The 17,986-nt window shown below is 52.4% G+C and overlaps 1 protein-coding gene across 3 annotated transcripts; it reads right to left on the minus strand.

Annotated features, from left to right (window-relative positions):
• Nucleotides 1-89: 89 nt before the first annotated feature.
• Nucleotides 90-14,032, minus strand: MASP2 (MBL associated serine protease 2). 3 transcript variants are annotated; one of them, XM_059135747.1, is made up of 11 exons: nt 13,924-14,032; nt 13,609-13,837; nt 13,291-13,468; nt 12,341-12,472; nt 10,284-10,480; nt 10,063-10,210; nt 6,755-6,873; nt 5,273-5,351; nt 3,100-3,234; nt 2,522-2,596; nt 90-1,277 (listed from the first exon to the last, which is right to left on the minus strand). In XM_059135747.1, the coding sequence occupies exons 1-11, from the start codon at nt 13,968-13,970 to the stop codon at nt 517-519; spliced, it is 2,100 nt and encodes a 699-aa protein (XP_058991730.1). In that variant the 5' UTR covers nt 13,971-14,032; the 3' UTR covers nt 90-516. The 3 variants fall into 3 exon arrangements, with proteins under 3 accessions (XP_058991730.1, XP_058991732.1, XP_058991731.1); XM_059135749.1 differs by lacking the exons at nt 90-1,277; nt 2,522-2,596; nt 3,100-3,234; ... (2 more) ...; nt 10,063-10,210; nt 10,284-10,480 and adding an exon at nt 11,603-11,727; XM_059135748.1 differs by lacking the exons at nt 90-1,277; nt 2,522-2,596; nt 3,100-3,234; ... (2 more) ...; nt 10,063-10,210; nt 10,284-10,480 and adding an exon at nt 11,767-11,948.
• Between the last annotated feature and the right edge of the window lie 3,954 nt (nt 14,033-17,986).

Below are 17,986 nucleotides of genomic sequence, written 5' to 3' on the forward strand. Positions count from 1 at the left end.
TTTTTTTTTTTTTTTTTTTTGTGCTGTTGGTTTTTAAACACGGGAGTCAGCATCTAAGCCAAAGTATCCATGTGTCCAGTTTATTTACAAAAAAAAAAAAAAAAAAAAATCATGATTCAAGGCTATCCGTGAACCAGCTTTGCTATAATATATAAAGCTCTGTTAGAAATCAATAAGAACAAGCCCCCAAACGGTAGAAAATTAGAGAACATGAACAGGCAATCTGTAGAAATGTGGATAAACAGTACAAAAGATACTAGACTTGTAAGTAATTAAATGCATATTTAACCAGTGAGTTTCTGTTGGATTGGCAAAGGTGATCCCACCTAATCATCTGTGTCCCCTTGAATCAAAGAGTAAGGGGTGAAAAACTGGCGAGTGAGAAGTGCCGGGAAGAGCGGGCTGATCCGGGGTGTGGCAGTGGTTTGGGGTTAGGGCAACAACTGCCGCTTTCGTGGCTCTCTGGCCACATGGCTACTAAGAGCTTTTGCAGGGGAATCGTTGAAGACCTACAAATTAAAAATTACTAATTATGTTCTTGATCCAGGGAATGTAGTTAATAACTTTGGTGTAGACTCCATACTGATTTGCTTCCCCACAATTAATGGAACCCCAGGACACTATTCCTCCCACAAACCATTTCTGTGTCTCATCCAGAAACACTAACGCCCCCCCACTGTCCCCTCTGCAGCTGTCCTTGCCCCCACCTTCTAAGCCAGCGCAGAGCATGTTCTCTGTCACCCTCCCCCCCGGAAAGGCCAGCTTCTCGTACGCAGTGGTGCATTTCTGATGGTCGACAATTGGTACGTCAACAAACATTAGATTTCTGGCAAGAAAACCCCTCTGGGTTAACCCCCATCCTGATGCAGTTCCAATGTCATCTGTCCTCATGAAGGATTCGGCCTCCTTTCCTGGCAAGCAGATGGGCAGGATGTTGCTGTTCATTGCAACTCTGTTCTTCAGTTTAATCAGCGCTATGTCGTTATCAAAGCCAGCGCCATGAGTGTAACCTTCATGTATAAAAATGGCCTCGGCCCAGGCTGGTGTGTAATGAGCCGACAGTCTCTTCAGGGTACCTAGTCTGATGTCCAAGGAGGAGGGAGCTTCCTTCTGCGCGTACACAGCGTGCGCCGCTGTTAGGATCCAGCTGTCCTGCAGGAGTGCGCCCGCTGCCGTGGTCTGGCCTAGTAACAGCACTTGCCAGGGGAAGTCCCCAAGCCGTGCAGCCTGCCCTCCGTATATACGACCTCCCGTGGTACGATTTGATACTCCGCACACTGGGGAAAGAAGCAGACACACACAGCCTTTACAGAGACCCGGTGGTGGGTTTTCCCACAGTTGTTACCACTTCGGGATGTGTGATGTCACCCAAAAGTCAGGTCGGGTTGGTTGGGCTTCCTCCCAAGCCAGCAGGTGCTTTGAAAACACAGTTCGGAGACCCAATAAAACCTCCTGGCATTAGCTCTTCAGAGAATGAGGTGAGAGGAGAGATTAAGAAACTGATTTGTTTGGCTAAAATAATTTGGCCTCCACAATTTGGAAGATTACTTAATAGGGCAAACAAATTGAGCTGGTGTAGTGGGGGATGTGATCAGAAAGTGAAAGGAAATGACCTTCTCGTTGCTTCTGTTTTCCTGCTTGGATGATGGGGTGTTTACCATGTAGTGCTGGGAAAGCAGGAACTAAGGTCACTATCCCAGGATTTGCAAAATTCTTTTCACCTTTGAACATTTTAAGTGTTTTAAAAATCAGAAAGTTGCAGTTGTAGCTAGGAACCTTCAGGAACAGAAATTACTATTTTTCGTCTAGTTGATTCTTCCAAACTTAATTTTATTCTCGGTGGCTAAGTGCATATGCTCATTAACATAGCGACTGTGTTCCCTGTTGCGGCAGAGTACTGGCTTTAAAACCTACGAATGTTGTGTCAGCTAAGATGTAGGGGTTTTTTGTTTTTGTTTTTGTTTTAACCAATTTCAGCCAAATAACAGGGGTAATGAATATATTACTACCTTTCTGATTTTTTAAATCACTGTACTCAACCATATCCTCAGAGCCAATTCTGGTAAAAACAAATTTTTTTTAAGTCCTATTAAAAGGCAAATTGCATTAATGTTTAAAAACTAAGATGTCATTGAAAAAAATTGCTTAGGGAAATAATGAAGTTATTAGCTTTGGGTTTTAATAGCAGTTTTACAGGGAAGAAAAGTAACTCCACAGCAGAACTCGAGTTTATAAATGTATAAATGCTTCAAGATAATTTTTTAAATCATTTAATTTTTTACGCTTGCCTAGTTGTAAGGTCAGAAATAACCAAGTGGCTGATGCAGTCAGCACCCAGCAACCTCTCCGTCCATCCAGAAGGGGGATAATGAGAACGTATTATTTGGAAATAACCACTTGGTTTAAGAGCCAAGTGCTGAAGCTGCATTTCAGCCGACCACAGCTAAAGCCCTGCTGATTGTCTCTCACCCAGTTCTACTTTCCATCAATTACGAATCTCTTGTATAAATGTATCCATTACCAGGCTCACAGACGGGGAGTGATTTTTCTCCTTTGGAGCTCGTCCAGAATCCATCAGCCGCACACACGTATTTACCTGCAAATCATTGGAAAAGCAAAAATGTTTAACTGCATGTATAAGGTGGTTGTCATTTGCTTGAATACTCCCTTGAAAAATGTTGATTCTTGAGCATCAGTGGGAAAAAGAGGTGTCTAACCATTTTACATGATTTCATAAATAGGAGGTCTCTGCACTAACCATGTTTGCTTGCAAAGTGGAAACCTTTTAGATGTGTAACTTGAATATGTATCAAGATCTCAAGTGCTTAATGATAAGGTTTTGACTTGTTAAATTAAACCATTTGGAATATATTGTGTGTTTGTAGTAGTCATTTACTAGATAAGATCTGTTTTCAGATTCCTGCAAATTGACATTAAAGTCACTTCAGCTGTAATATTTCACTTAGCGGGCGGGAGAAGTGCCTTTTAATCTTTTGTGTAGCCTTAGCCAAAAATGTCGGCTCACGTTTATTTTCAGATCGTGAGGGAGGCCTTCTTTTCCAGATAGCACGCACCCCCAACTTGGCAGAGTCTGCTTACCGTCGTTAGGGGTCATTGTGTAGAAGACCTCGTTACAGTGGTACTGAATCACGGCTCTGTACGTGGTCACTTCGGGGCCTGTGACGTACTGCACTCGGCCCATGGGCAGGTCGTCAGGAGGGCCACAGTCAACAACTAGGGAACAGGAGGAGGAGGAGGCGGGTCGCACGGACGGCGAGAAGACGGGATGGACACGTGGTGCTGGGGTGCTGTGGCTCCAAGCCGGATCCGGGTCTCTCCCCGCCCCGCGCCCCGCCCCCCCGCCGGGGTGGACCTCCTCCATCTCTCTCAAAAAGGACGGAATCGCCTTAGTGTGATTTAAAAGCCTCACCCTCCTGCCTGTTCTCGACTAAACAGCTCGAGTGAGGTGAGGCCCGTGGGTAGGAGCCTGCGATTCCCTTCACAAAGGAAGGGAATTTGAAACCACTGGAGTCCTCAGCACCTTGACTTTTTTTTTTAAAGATTTCATTTATTTGAGAGCACAAGCAGCAGGAGTGGGAGAAGCAGGGAGCCGGATGTAGGAATCAGTCCTGGGACCCTGCGGTCATGACCGGAGCTGAAGGCAGGTAGTTAACGGGCTGAGCCACACAGGTGCCCAGCACCTGACTTTGAACCTCAGGGTCTGTCGCAGAGCAGCTGCCGGCCCAGCCTGCACGGGCCTGCCCGGCCTGGGTCCCGGAAAGTGGTCCTCGGTTTGCAGTTCGGTTGGCCTTAAAGGTCAAAGACCCATACAAAGAAGGACCTGGCTTCTTGAGCTCCTTTTCATCCACGTGTAGGAGACCCGGGAGTCCTAATACCTGGACTTGGCGTCAGAATGCACACCTGTGAGGTCAGAACGTGTGAAACACTTGCCCAGTTTGGAGCCCAAGTTACTGAGTCTAGAAGTCCTGCTTCCCACAGTAGAGCTAAAACAAAATGGATTTCTCTGGGTATTTTAAAAGGTTACATTTAAGTAGTTTTCAGCGACTTCATAGCTGCGTGCGTGGTTCCGTGGCAAGAGTCTGTCCACCTCTCTGTAGAGGAGGCGCCCACACCTGCCTCACCCCAAGTGAGGTTCAGATCCAGACCTCTCACTCCCAGCTCGACTGCTTTCGAACTGAGGATTGACAGTCTCACTTGGTGGAAGAGAATGTAAGTTTAGGAAACGATATTTAAATTCCCCAGGAATTCTGTAGAAACCCTTGCACAAAGTATGCGCAAATACATTTACAGGGGTGTTCGCTGCAGCGGTGTGTGAGACTGAAAATCTGGGAGACGGCGGTGGGCGCGCCGTGCTGTCCTTAACAAGGATGAGCGAGCGGCTCTGCTAATACTCAGACTGCTGTGGAGAGAGATCCCAACGATACGGAGGCAAAAAGCACAGTGCCGTCAGATTTAGCATCCCATTTTGGTTAAAAAATATAAAATAGTCTGTTAAGCATCTGCCTTTGGCTCAGGTCACGATCCCAGGGTCCTGGGATGGAGCCCCACGTGGCAGGGGCGGGGGAAGGGGCTGCTCCGCCCTCCCCCTGCTTGTGCTCTCTTTGTGTCTAATGAATAAATTTTTTAAAAATCTTAAAAATAAATTTTAGAAAAGTTTATAATGGTGAAATCGTGTATACAGCACCGGAAGGAAGGAAAGGGCCCCAGCCCTCAGTCGTAGTTTGGGGATTTGGGCAAGGCGGGGGGGGGGGGTCCTCACTATGCTTTTGTAAATTTACTTTTTCTAATTAGCATGTATTTTATAATTGAAAAAAATATTTAAAATAAGATGTGATGCTTGCAAAATGGCAATGTGACCCCCTCACCGCAGTCTCGTGTGGAGTGCTCACACATAGCGACACCCATCCCTCCAGATGGTGTTCACGTACGTGTGAGGCAGGTGTGTGACGGGAGGGATGTTAGGACAGTGGGACTGTGGGTATTAAACTGTCTCGTGCTCTCTTTCCCATCCTCAGTGAATATTTTACACTTGGAAAAAATATTTTTAAAAGATGACACTCTTCCAAAGGAAATAATTTTGCTGGTAGCTCGGTTCCATTTTGACCCCGTTAAATGCACGGAGAGGCCGGGGAAGAGAAGCAAATTTGGAGTTCGGGCCCTGCTAAGGAGAACCGCTTCGGAAACCACCAGAAGCAGCACTCCAGGCAAAGCTGCAGAAGCGGTCCCAGGACCCGTGGTCACGTGGCCTTACTGCTGCACGTGGGCATCGGCTGGTCCCAAGATCCATCTTTCTGACAGACCGCAGCAAAGGATTTCAGGGGCAAAGCACCCTAAAGAAGAATTCAGCAAATATTACTTACCTGGTTTACATCAGGACGCCACACCCCAAGGCTGTGCTCCTACAGCGGTTCCTCTGGGTGGCGGTGGGTGCCCGGAGCGGGGTGCCACACCCGCGTTGACAGGACACATCCCTACAGCTCTGTGGGATTTGTCCCCTATGGGATAGCTCTCCTCTTTTAAGATGCATTTGGCTCCGCAGGAATCCCGTGTGCGCCTCTGCCGCAGATTAGGAATATGTCTCGCTTTCCCTTTAAGGCCAAGAACACGTCCAATCTCACAGGTTCCTGCCGATTTGCCACCAGTTCTTTATGTAAAGTGCCAAAGGGTGGTGGTGGGAATCTGGGTAAGACCGACCTGCTCCGACAGGGAGCGTGTGGGCCTGGATTTTTCTAGCCTGGGGCCGTTAACCACAGGCCGGTTATTAAAAGCACTTTGATAGGTTTCACACGTGTGCTCTCAGTTTTTATCGCTAGTGGTGTTTGCGGAGAAATATTTTTCTGAAGTTTATGAAAGATCACTTTGGCGGAAAGAAGCCTTTATGCTTCCAAGGAGAGCAGGATGATTTTTTTCTGCCCCAGATCAGAAACAGAGGTTTGCAGTCCCGGGAGCTGGGAAAAGAGCCTGCCCGGGGAATTCTGCAAGGTGAGGAAAGTGCCTTTTTTTTTTTTTTTTTTCTTTTGATTTGTCCCTCCACAGGCCTGGATTGAATAGCTAGCTATCATTTCAATGTTATTACTTTTTACCGCTGGGATTCAGTGACAATTTTGAAGAACATAAAGAGGACGTGTTAATCTCTTACCTGTGCCCCTAAAGCAACACACGAAGCATTTTTTAAAATTACCCTCCCTCTCCCTTAACAGAGGTCACTATTTATAACTTTGCAGAATATACTCTTTGCCGGGGCCGTTTAATTTTGTTGTGGGCCCAGGAGTGGTGGCCAGGAAAGGTCATCCCGTGGCCGGGGGGACGTGCCTGATCTAACACAGGCGGTCTCACAGAGCAGGACGATGGTAAATGCTTCCTTCGCTTGCTTCAGCCGCTTTTCGAGAGCTGCTGTGACGTGTGAACAGGGAAAAGCCCGTTTGAATCACCAGCTTTCAGTCAAAAGCCTTTTTAAAGCTTTTTAATTTTTTTTTTAATTTCTTTTCAGTGTTCCTTTTTAAAGCTTTTTGTTTAAAGGCGCGATTCTTAAGAAAAAAAAAAAAATTCTCCCCAGCCATCTCTCTTCTCCACTGAATTTGCTTTGCTTTGTTCAGTCACCGCCAAAAGAAACCAGCGTGCTGACTCCAGCTCTTTCCCCACTTTCGCACATAAATCCTTTGCTGATAGCACTACGTGTGCGCGTCAGGCCGACCGCGGTCCTGCCGTGCTCACCGTGCTGTAGGGAACTTACTCGGAGCAGCTCGTAACCCGTCTCGCAGAAGACGGCGAAGCGGTCCTTCAGGATGTACTCGGCTTGCACCGGCGCGATGTGGCCATTAGGTGGCGCCACGGGACCAGGGCAGGGCTGCGCTGTTGGGGGCGGGGCGGAGAGGGAGGCCGGGCTGAGCGAGGGCTTTTGATGCGGTCTCCAGCAGGCCGCTCTGAGTTTAGCCACTGAAAGGTCCTGATTTACACGCGCAACCCTTACCCCAGGGGAAGAGCTCGCCGCAAGTCGGGTGGAGTTGGTCAGATTTAAAACCAAAGGCAAGATTGCACTGGGCCGCTTATTGCACAAATTAGGGTTTGGAGCCGGGGCCTGGGTCTCAGCCGAAGGTACCAGAAAGGCAGGCACACCGGGAGCCCGAGCGGCCGCCACCCCCTGCAGGGCAGCGTCTGCTCTGCGCTGCCGCAAACCCAGCTGGAGGAGGAGAGCGAGACCGCATTCCCAGCGGTTATTTTCAGCTCTCTGTGCCTGTTTCCTCGCTGCTAAGATGGGGAGGTGAGAAGAGCCACTCACCCTCCAGGGCTGTCCGAACACCAGATGTAAAGCACTTGGCTGGTGCTTGGCTGAGCGCTGGGCAAGAGTGGGCACAGGTGACACCCCTCCCCGCCCCACCCCACCCCACCCCCCCCCCCGCCGCCCCGCCGCCCACGACAGCCCTGTGGCACCGCCTTAGGCCTCCAGGGAGACTGCCCTCCACTCCCGGCCCTCAAACCCTGGCCTGAGGTCACCCCAAGCCTTCAGCCCACCCCCCACTGCTGCCACCCAGCCTGGGCCAGTCTCCTGCTGAGTTCCCTTCTCCCTCCAGCTGCTGGGCTCTGTGTCCCAGGGCAGCTCTCAGTCCCCTGCAAGCCCAAAGTCCCCACCTCCAGGGAAAGCCCTGGCTGCTGGCTGGCACCCTCCCTCCCTGGCACAAGCCTCCACATTCTGTCCGGGCCCTGCCCCCATCAGCCTGGAAGACCTGAGACCTCCCCTTTGAGTCGCTGTAAAACCAGCACTTCAGTGGCACAAGTTTTATGACTTTGACCTACAGGAAAATGAAAGACTTTCAAAAATGAACGGGAGACAAATTGTTCTCATAGCGCTGAGCTCCCTTCTCCCAACCAGTCTTGCCCCTTCCCACCTTTCTAACAGAGGTGGCCCAAGGGTTAATCTTTTCTAATCCAATTCTTTAATTTAAAAAACTACCCCCATCTCTATAATCCAATGACCACTTCCGCTATGCCACACCCTGCACCCAACGCTTTCCCTACATTAGGCCACGAATGGACACCTTTTGAAGGAGACATTATCCTTAATTGGAATCATTGGGACATTAGGGTTCAGAAAAGTTATGTGAGAGGTTCAGTGTCACAGAGCCGGGAAACAGGTTTGTGCCTGGGCATAGACCTAGGCAGTCCAACATTCAAACCTGAGCTCTGAGCTTCCTGGATAGATGGTTGAGAAGGATGGACGGATGGTTGGTTGGATGGATGGATGGTTGGTCAGTGGGTTAAGCCTCTGCCCTCGGCTCAGGTCATGATCTCAGAGTCCTGGGATCGAGTCCCGCATCGGGCTCTCTGCTCAGCAGGGAGCCTGCTTCCCCCCCCCCCCCGGCCCCACCTCTCTGCCTGCCTCTCTGCCTACTTGTGATCTTTCTCTCTGTCAAAAAAAAAAAGAGAAAAAATAGCAGACAAAGGTGGTGCCTGGGTGGCTCAGTGTGTTAAAGCCTCTGCCTTTGGCTCAGGTCATGATTCCACGGTTCTGGGATGGAGCCCCACATCAGCCTTTCTGCTTGGCAGGGAGCCTGCTTCCCCCTCTCTCTCTGCCTACTTACGATCTCTGTCAACTAAGTAAATAAAATCTTAAAAAAAAGAAAAAAAAAGAAAAAAGAAAAGAAATAGCAGACAAAGGAGAAGCTCTGAAAACAGAGTAGAAGTTTTCCTTCTGTAAGAGAACTTTATATTCACAAAAGAAATGTCCATTAAGAGTGTCTCCCTCTCCGTTCCAGGAGACGGACAACGAAATCACTAGAAACTCGTCCCTGGAGAAGGCATGTCTTTTATCTGTATAACAAACCTTATTTTGCTTACCGTAGCTTCCTCAGCCCCATGCTGCCTTCCCCCAGGCCCTCCTCTCTTTTGTATTTCACTGAAGATGGTACTGATGTCTTGAGTTCTAAGCTCTCATTCTCCTGTGGGTACTCGCCCATGCATGCCGGAGACATACACCTTAACGAACGTGCTTGTTTTTCTCCTGTCAATCTGTCCCTTGGTCCTAGCCAAGGACTGAGGAGGCCGAGTATTAATTGTTTGTTCCTCTCCTGCAGACGGAAGGAGAGCGGCCAAGCGGACGGGTGCGCGCAAGATGGGGGGAGGGAAGCGGGGGTGGGGAGAGGGATGGGGGTGGGTGGGGTGGCATTTCCCCCTGGGGACCGCTGTCTCACATCCACCCCCACTCAAACCTCGTATGTCTTCTGAAGGAGTTCAGGACACACGACCCCTAAACATGGCACCTGGCCATGGTGAACATGTTAAGCTGAAGGAGTCTGAGAAAACAGAAACAAGGGTCCCTCGGACCTCCACCCGCTCCCTCACCCGGCTTCCCCGTCACGGTCAGAAGACCCTCGTGTGCGGCCACGGGACAGGTGCCCTCCCTATCCCTGGAGGGAAGGAGCGTCCTTATCCCCAAAGGCAAAGGGAGCCAAGAAGAAGCCAAAGAGGCTTTGCTAAGTTCCCCCCATTTATAACACTGGCTTTAACCTGTCTTCTCCCCCATGACTGTCTCCTCTTCTGCAAAACCCCACACAAGCCTAACTGTTCCTCTGGGTCTTTCCTTCCTTTTGAAGTCTCCCATGCCATGTAGACCTCACATTACGTAAGTGTGGGTGATTTTCTCCTGTTTTTGTTTGTTTATTTGTTTTTTAAGGATTTTATTTATTTATTTGACAGACAGAGATCGTAAGTAGGCAGAGAGGCAGGCAGAGAGAGAGGGAGGGAAACACGCTCCCTGCCAAGCAGAGAGCCTGATGTGGGGCTCGATCCCAGGACGCTGGGATCATGACCGGAGCCGAAGGCAGAGGCTTTACCCACTGAGCAACCCAGGCACCCCTGATTTTCTCCTGTTGATCTGTCTTTGTCAGTTTACTTTTCAGCCTCAGCCAGGAAACCTAGAGGGCTAAGGAAATTTTCTCCTCCCCTACACTTCCCGGGCCTCGCCAGGCAGAGTCCCATCCTGTGTAACTCCTTGGCACTCCAGGAGGAGCTTCTGGTCAGGATCCAAGACCCACTCACCCTCACCTGTGCTGGTGTAGTGGATCTTCCAGCCTGTGTGGTCCCCCGACTCATCAGTGACAAAGATGATGGTCACGGCATTGCTTTTAGTTTCAATCCTAGGGGGCAACGTTGTCCCACAAAATGGGCCATATTCCTCCTTGTCTGTTTGAATCTGAAAGCAGAAGGTGCCCTGTCACCTCAGGACCTGCCAGAGCCAGAGGAGGTCTAGATCCCAGGAACCAGACCTTGAGAGAGTCGTAGGGGCACTGGGTGTCCGGGTGCGCCTCCACATCAAAGGACCCCACAAAGTCCAGGATGATGCTGAACCCTTCCTCCAGGTGGATGCCGTAGGTGCAACTTGAGAGTTTGGGGTACGGCTGTGGGTATTCAGGGCTGCTGAGCACCCCTGACCGGTTGGCGAAGACCTGACCTGAACACAGGGCTAAGAGAGGACGCGTCACTGTGAGTGGGGGCCCAGCAGCCTGGCTCCGCCCCTGGCTGCCCTCCCTGCCCTCTGGCCCAGTCAGATGGAACACCCCACCTCAGGGCTGAAGGAACAATCTAGAGTTTCTTGGGCTTCCTGGCTTTGGCTGAAACAGATGGCACTTGGGCACACAGCCTTCAGGCCCCACCCACACTCCCAGGGGCTCCTGAACCTGGGGAGTCCTGGGCCAGAGTCAGGACTCTGGGGGTGATGAAGTGAGCAAGGTTAGATTCTGCCGAGGGGGAAGGAGACAAGGGGTCCCTCAGCCAGCCTGGACCCTGACAACTCCCACATTCATCCCCCACGGGGCTCCCACCCACACCAGCTGGGAGCAGTCCAGGCTTCCCTGGGTCTCCATGGGGAGCAGAGGGGCCTCCCTTGGTCCACTTTCCCTTTTACCCTGGGTCTGGGCACTGCCCTGGGGGTTAGTCAAGGGAAATTCAAGTTCACACTTATCAAAAGCATGTCTGGTGCCCTCATTCCCCGCCAGGCCAGCTGGTCGTGCCCTTGCAGAGTGAGCTTCCGCATCAGCCCCGGGAGGCACCGGCCCATCCCCTCCCCAGGCTGCAGAGGGCATTTGAGCTGGGAGGCTTCCAGAAGTGAGGGGTCCCGGCACAGCCTGCCTTCCTCCGTGTGCTGCTTCCCACGGGGCAGAGGGAACGGCCCCCGGATGTGGGGCACCAGCAGGCCTATCAACGGCTGTCTCCCTGGGCCTCTCAACTCTGGGTCAGGCTCCTCCAGCCCAGCCCACCTGGGACATGAGTGGTCCCCTGAACAGGAACTTGTCCAGTGTTCCCAACTCAGCCCCTGGGGGCCCGGTGGGGGGGTGAGAGAGCTCGGTCTCCCTGTGTGACCCCGGGGAAGCCCTCGTCCCTCTCTGGGTCTCAGTCTCCCGTCTTCAGAACGGATGGGGCGTGGTGGGCAAGCCTTTTTGGCAACCAGTGGCCCCATGGAGGGAATTCCCACTGGCGAGGGTTCATCCGGGCTGTGATGAGGGAGGGAGGCGGGGAGAAGGCCAGGGGGGAGGGGCACAGCGCGGCCCTCCCCCCACGTGCCACCCAAGAGACACGAAGCCGGAGGTGGAGGTGGAGGCAGATTTATTGTTAGGTCCACGGAGGGGTGGATGGGGTGGACCGGGGGTGGCAGGCAGCGGCCGTCTCGGCCTGACCCAGACCGGAGCCAGAGGTGAGGCTAGGGGCTCTGCTCTGGAAGAGAGAACAGAGAGACAGAGAGAGCCACTGGGGGAGAGATGCCGGGCAGGGGGAGGCAGGGGCAGCACCGAGCCTTGGGGCTGCCCACTCCCCAGGGCACCCTTGGGTTTCCCATCTGGGTACTTGGCACCTGGCAGGAGCTCAGAGGAGGCGGGAAGTACCGGCCAAAGGGGTTGGCCTGCTGGGGGTCCAGCCACTCGGAGCACGCCTGCCCCCTGCCGGGAAGTTTCATGCAGGGACGCCTGTGTGAGCTGGGCCTATGTCCCCCGTTCCTCCAACCTGGGAGCCCCAAGAGGACAAGATGCCTGTAGCAGGCGCCCAGAGCCCAGACAGGGAGGTACATAGTGGGGGCCCAGCACAGGTGATCCAAGTGATGGGCTGAAGACCCGAGAGAGGGAGCCCAGGATGGAACGGGGGAGGGGGAGGGAGAATGGAATATGCAGGGGTGGACAGATGGCAGGAGGGGACGGGGCCCAGTAGGCCCAGGGTCGTCCCTCCAACCCCTGGGCAGAGCGCTTACGGCTTTTAGGAGCTGACTGTATTCTGGGCCAAGGGGGTGCTGGGCTGGGCACAGTGTCTGCCCCGTACCTTCCCCGGCCCCGCTCACCTGAGCAGGTGCGCTTGTTCTCGTGGAGGACGTAGCCCCGGCGGCAGGAGCAGTAGAAGCCGCCCAGGTGGTTGTGGCAGTGGTGGTCGCAGGGAGCGGCCTGTCCCGGGGCCACCTGGCACTCGTCAATATCTGGGGGAGGGGCGGGCCAGGCAGGTGGTCAGAGGGCGGGAGAGGAGGCCGTCTGGGGGCCTGGGAGCCGACAGCCTCGCGGCTGACCCAAGAGGAGCCCCATGTTTGGAGGTGGCTGGGGCCCGGCCGAGTATTGGACAGGCCTAGGGTCATGATAACCTCCTCAAAATGCCTGGAGGTAGATGTCACTAACCCCTTTTTCGAACGAGTGACAGGTTAAGCGTCCTGCTCAAAGTTTCCCGGCTGGTGCAGCCAGCTGTCGAGCCCAGCAAGCAGGGCTGTGACCCATGTTCCAGCAAACCCTGCTGCTGACTCCTGAGGAGCACAGAGAGGTGCGGCCACCTGCCCAAGGTCACACAGCTGGTCCCTGCAGGAACCCCTATCTGACGTCAGGTGTTCTACTGGAAGCCCGTGTATGGGGAGCACCAGGCATGGGGAACACCAGGCTGCAGGTTCTCAGTGGGGCTCAGGCGGGTGGGGCTGCCCTTCCCATCCAGAGGTGGACTCACTGGGCCCTAGCGTCATGGGGGTCGGGGGGCGCCCTAGGAGGACATGCCGGGCTTAGCCCGTCCCCAGCTCAGCACCTCCGCACACCGTCGGGCTCAGCCGCAGGCGGGGGCGCTCATGGCCATTACTGATATTTGCCCTGGGGCTGGTGTTGGACGGAGGCGTGGACTCCTTGCCCGCTAGTTTGGCGGGAGCCCAGCCTCAGGGAGGTGTGGGGCCGAAGGGAGAGTCGGCCTGACCTAAGACTGAGTCACTCCCACGGGCAGACGGGCCACGTCGGGCCTCCCCACCCCGGCCTCCTCTCGCCTCACCCTCTGCTGCATAGAAGGCCTCAAAGCCCGTGAACGGCTTCTCGTTGGAGTAGTCGGAGCGGAAGGTCACGTCTAGGCTGGAGGCCGGCGAGTAGAAGGTGTCATTGCCTGGGGCGCGCTCCGTGTCCGTGCTCTCCTGCCCGCACAGCGTGGCCAGCTCCTGGGTCCCTGAGCTCAGCTGTAGGGTTGGAGTCACAGGAAGGGAGGGCGAGACCCAAGGCCCGTCTCCCCCCACGCCCCCGAGGCCAGACCCTGCTCCCAGAGGTCCCCGTCCCCCTGCCCTCGATAAGGTCCCGGTCTCCCCGCTGCCGGCGGCACCTTGACGTAGTCATACTCGCAGAGGTAGGAGAGCTCCAGGTGGAAGTGGGTGAAGTAGAGGCGCAGACGGTAGCCGGGGGGCGCGGTCAGGGTCCAGCGCCGCTCCTGGTTGTTGGCGTACTCCCCGGGGAAGCCAGGGGACACCAGGCGCCCAAACACGGGCTCAGGCCACTGCGGGCCCGGGGGTGCGGCGGCCGAGCCCCACAGCAAGCCCAGGAAGACCAGCAGCCTGAGGGCAGCCGCAGAGGGGTGGGTGAAGGCCCTGTTTTGACCCCCCCGTCCCTGCTGGGGAGACCGTGGGGGGCTCCCACTCACCTCATTGTGAACCCGTCCCCCTGGCCAGGCCCGGTCTGGAGCCGCATCGTGCCTCACCTTTGATCTGTTTGTCCAGTGCCTGGGCCTGCCTCCTGCCTCCCTGACCCTGGGATTCTGGGAGTTGACCCCAGGACTCTGGCTTGTCCCGAGTTTCAGGCGGGGCGGAGAGGCCGCTCTGGGAGCCAGGAGCTGGACCTGGATGACAGATAACCCTGGAATAAATCCCGGCTCCGTCCTTCACCCTGAATATCCATGTTCTCCTCTTGGTGTGCGACTTCTGAGGGCCAGCGGGGACCTCCATGACAATAATCAAGACGATGATGGCTTCTAGGGAGAGATGGGGATGCGTCTACCTTGGCTGCCTCCCTCCTACGTCTACTTTTTTCCCTATGCAAGATGGGGAAGAGGAATTTTAAAAACACATGCGTGCACGAGTTGGGGGGAATTTGGGAGAGAACGCATGTCTCTAGTTTGAAAGCCGGAAAAGAGGCACCTGGGTGGCTCAGTGGGTTAAAGCCTCTGTCTTTGGCTCAGGTCATGCTCCCAGGGTCCTGGGATCGAGTCCCACATCAGGTTCTCTGCTCAGCAGGGAGCCTGCTTCTCCGTCTCTCTCTGCCTGCCTCTCTGCTTACTTGTGATCTCTGTCTGTCAAATAAATAAATAAAATCTTAAAAAAAAATTGTCTTAAAAAAAAAAAAAAAGAAAGCCGGAAAAGCAGATGGACAGGCGAGACCTGCCCTCAAGAAAGTAGCTCTAAGTTGGCATTGGCATTGGGATTGGGAACTGGCTTTGGAATGGACGGCACCACGGGTCCTTCTGGAAGCATTAAGAAGCCGACCAATCCCGTTTCCCATCCCCTGGCCCCAGCGGAAACAAGAGGGAATAGAAGGGGGGTCCCGGGCCCCCGAGCAGGGAGGGATGTCCAGAAAACAGGGCGATTGAGCAGACAGACTGAATGTTGACAGCCCTAGCCTTTTTCCTGATCCAGCTTCTAGAACCAGGCAGCGCCACGGGCAGGCTTCTCTCTTGTTCCTGGACAGCGTGGCCAGTCCAGGAGGAAAGACGCCAGGACACTGACTTGGAAGGTTCCCCAGCAAATGGTTCAGCCACCCCCCCTTTGGTGGAAACCCAGTCATGTGCTTAGAGACTCCAAATATCTTTTTAGTCCCCACTCTCACATATGAGCAGAACAGTCAAGGAAAACCTCAGACACAAGAACAAAAAGAACAGGAAACTATTTAAGAAGAACATTCAGGATGCCTGGGTGGCGCAGTTAGTTAAGCCTCTGCCTTCAGCTCAGGTCGTGTTCTCAGGGTCTTGAGATCGAGCCCCACATTGGGCTCCCTGCTCAGCGGGGAGTGTGCCTCTCCCTCCGCCTGCTGCTCTCTCCCTCTCTCTCATTCTCTGACAAATAAATAAATAAAATTTAAAAGAAAAAGAGCATTCAGAGAACAAAAAATAATTTTGGGAAATAAAAAGTATGATAGCAATGAAAAGCTCCATCGAATATTTGGAAGATAAGATGAAAGAAATCTTCCAGAAAATAGAGCAGGAAAGAAATGAAAAATAGTAATGATGAGAACATTAACAGATTTGTACCGCATGTCACAGGCTGAATAAGAGGAATTCCAGACGGAAATGAAGGAAAGAGAGGACAGGAAATTATAAAGAAAAGAAATGCAAAGAAATGTCCCCAAACAGAAGAACATGAGTTTGTTGACTAAACTTTTTTTTTTTTTTTTTTTAAAGATTTTATTTATTTACTTGAGAGAGAGACAGTGAGAGAGAGCATGAATGAGGAGAAGGTCAGAGAGAGAAGCAGACTCCCCATGGAGCTGGGAGCCCGATGTGGGACTCGATCCCGGGACTCCAGGATCATGACCTGAGCAGAAGGCAGTCGTCCAACCAACTGAGCCACCCAGGCGTCCCTGTTGACTAAACTTTATGTGTGATAGCTCAAAAGGCTGGAGAGAAAAATGATTTTCTACGCACTGAGAGAGAAGGAGAGAGGAAACAACAAACTGCATACAAAATATCAGGGAAAGAATTACTCTAGAGCTCCCAAAACAACACCGGAAGCTAGCAGCCAGCGTCCGACCGAGATGGCTTTCAAAGGCTCCTGCTTTGGGGGCACCTGGGTGGCTCAGTGGGTTAAGCCCTCTGCCTTCGGCTCAGATCATGGTCTCAGGGTCCTGGGATCAAGCCCCGCATTGGGCTCTTTGCTCAGCGGGGAGCCTGCTTCCCCCTCTCTCTCTGTCTGCCTCTTTCACTACTTGTGATCTCTCTCTCCCTCTGTCAAAAAAAAAAAAAGATTCTTGCTTTGGTGTCCTCACCCCTCCCAAACGGAGCAAGCCTTGTGGGCAGATTATGGCTGAAGCAGTGTGTTACTCTGGAGTTTGGCCCTATAAGACCTTGACCTTCCATCTGGCTCTGTTCGGGATCCGTTGCTCTGGGAAGCCAGCCGCCACATTATGAGGACGCTCAGTGTCCCTATGGAGAGGTCCACGTGGGGAGGAACGGAGGCCTCCTAGTCACCACCGCTGTGATTTGCTGGTCACGTGGGGAACCGTCTGGGAAGCTGACCCTCTAGCTCCAGTTAAGATCAGGTGACTGTGGCCGTGGCTGGCAGCTTTACTCCAACTTTATGAATGACTCCAGGCTGGACCAGGTCGCTAAGTCACTACTCTCCAAATCCTGACCCACAGAAAAGACATCACTCTGCTATGTTTGGGCTAATCTTCAACACAGCGGTAGACCATTGACACAAATGGCAAAGGGTAAATCTCAAAATGCTAAAGGAAGATGATTTCAATATAGAATTTTAGCCCCCATCCTGCTCTATACCCATCAATAAAGCACGAAATTGGAACAAAGACATTTCATGGCTGTCAGAGTCTTAAAACTTTGTGTCTCTTGTCCCCTTCCTCAGAAAGCTCCTATAGAAAACACTTCACCCAGACAAGGGAGTAAACCAAGAAACAGGAAGGTTTGGAGTCCAAGAAACAGGACTTCCGATAGAGTTCCGAGGGGGGTAGTCAGAAGGCTCAGGACACAACACTTGCAGGGTTTAGAGATTGAAAAATACTTTTTCTGTAGTTTTTGTTTCTTAAATGAGAGTCTTAGTTTCTGGTATAAGTTATAAAGGAGAGGGACACCTGGGTGGCTCAGTTGGTTAAGCAGCTGCCTTCGGCTCAGGTCATGATCCCAGCATCCTGGGATCGAGTCCCACATCGGGCTCCTTGCTCAGCAGGGAGCCTGCTTCTCCCTCTGCCTCTGCCTGCCATTCTGTCTGCCTGTGCTCACTCTCTCCCCCCCTCTCTGATAAATAAATAAAATCTTTAAAAAAATTATAAAGGAGAAATGCATATTACATATATTAGTATTTCCTGTTAGTGAAAATTCCATTCAATGTGATCATGAACTAACTATAAATCGTAATGGAGCAGATACTAAGACCTCATGGCCAAAAAAGCTGATCAGCATTCTGTCCAGATCCTCATGATATGTATTAAGTCCAGAGATCTTTAAAAAAAATAAATAAATAAAAATAAAGATCTTTTACCAAATCTTCAAGATTTGGTAAAAACTTCTTAGCTAAACTGGTGATGAATTTATTAACGATTAAGCAAATGCCAAACACCTCCAGGGGCAAGCAGCAGCAGCGCGGGGGATGGACTCAGTGTTCTGTCCCAGCCGAGAGCCGTGTTTCGTGAGCTGTGATGGCGCCAACATGGGACATGGCGCTGACCGAAGTGGTCGTTTGGTTATTGAGGGTGTGGTTGGGTCAGGGAAGGAAAGAACTAAATCCGTAGCTTCCCTAGTGGAAAGTCATCAGATGATGATTGAGACCAATGAGCTGGAAGGCAGTAAGACAGGAGGATACAGACGTGCAGCCAACCATCTGCTGGGAGCGGTCCATGTGGCTCGTCCTGCTGGAAGTCAAGTGGCCGGGGAGGGCCGCCATTTTCCTTCCAATGACCCTCTTGCAAATACTGGAGTCCTTTAACCCGGGCAGGCTTAGTTTTGATAAATAACTAAACTTCACAACTAGATGGCGGTGGTG

Source organism: Mustela lutreola, chromosome 10 (assembly GCF_030435805.1).
Source record: "Mustela lutreola isolate mMusLut2 chromosome 10, mMusLut2.pri, whole genome shotgun sequence".
Classification (NCBI taxonomy): domain Eukaryota; kingdom Metazoa; phylum Chordata; class Mammalia; order Carnivora; family Mustelidae; genus Mustela; species Mustela lutreola.

What these genes read in the sequence shown, in the direction of transcription:
- MASP2 (XM_059135747.1), bottom strand. Translation starts at nt 13,970, where the DNA reads ATGCGGCTCCAGACCGGGCCTGGCCAGGGGGACGGGTTCACAATGAG. An exon ending in GCGAGTATGACTACGTCAAG is followed by an intron (nt 13,469 to 13,608) that starts GTGCCGCCGGCA and finishes CCAACCCTACAG; the next exon opens with CTGAGCTCAGGGACCCAGGA. An exon ending in CACAATGACCCCTAACGACG is followed by an intron (nt 2,597 to 3,099) that starts GTAAGCAGACTC and finishes AATGATTTGCAG; the next exon opens with GTAAATACGTGTGTGCGGCT.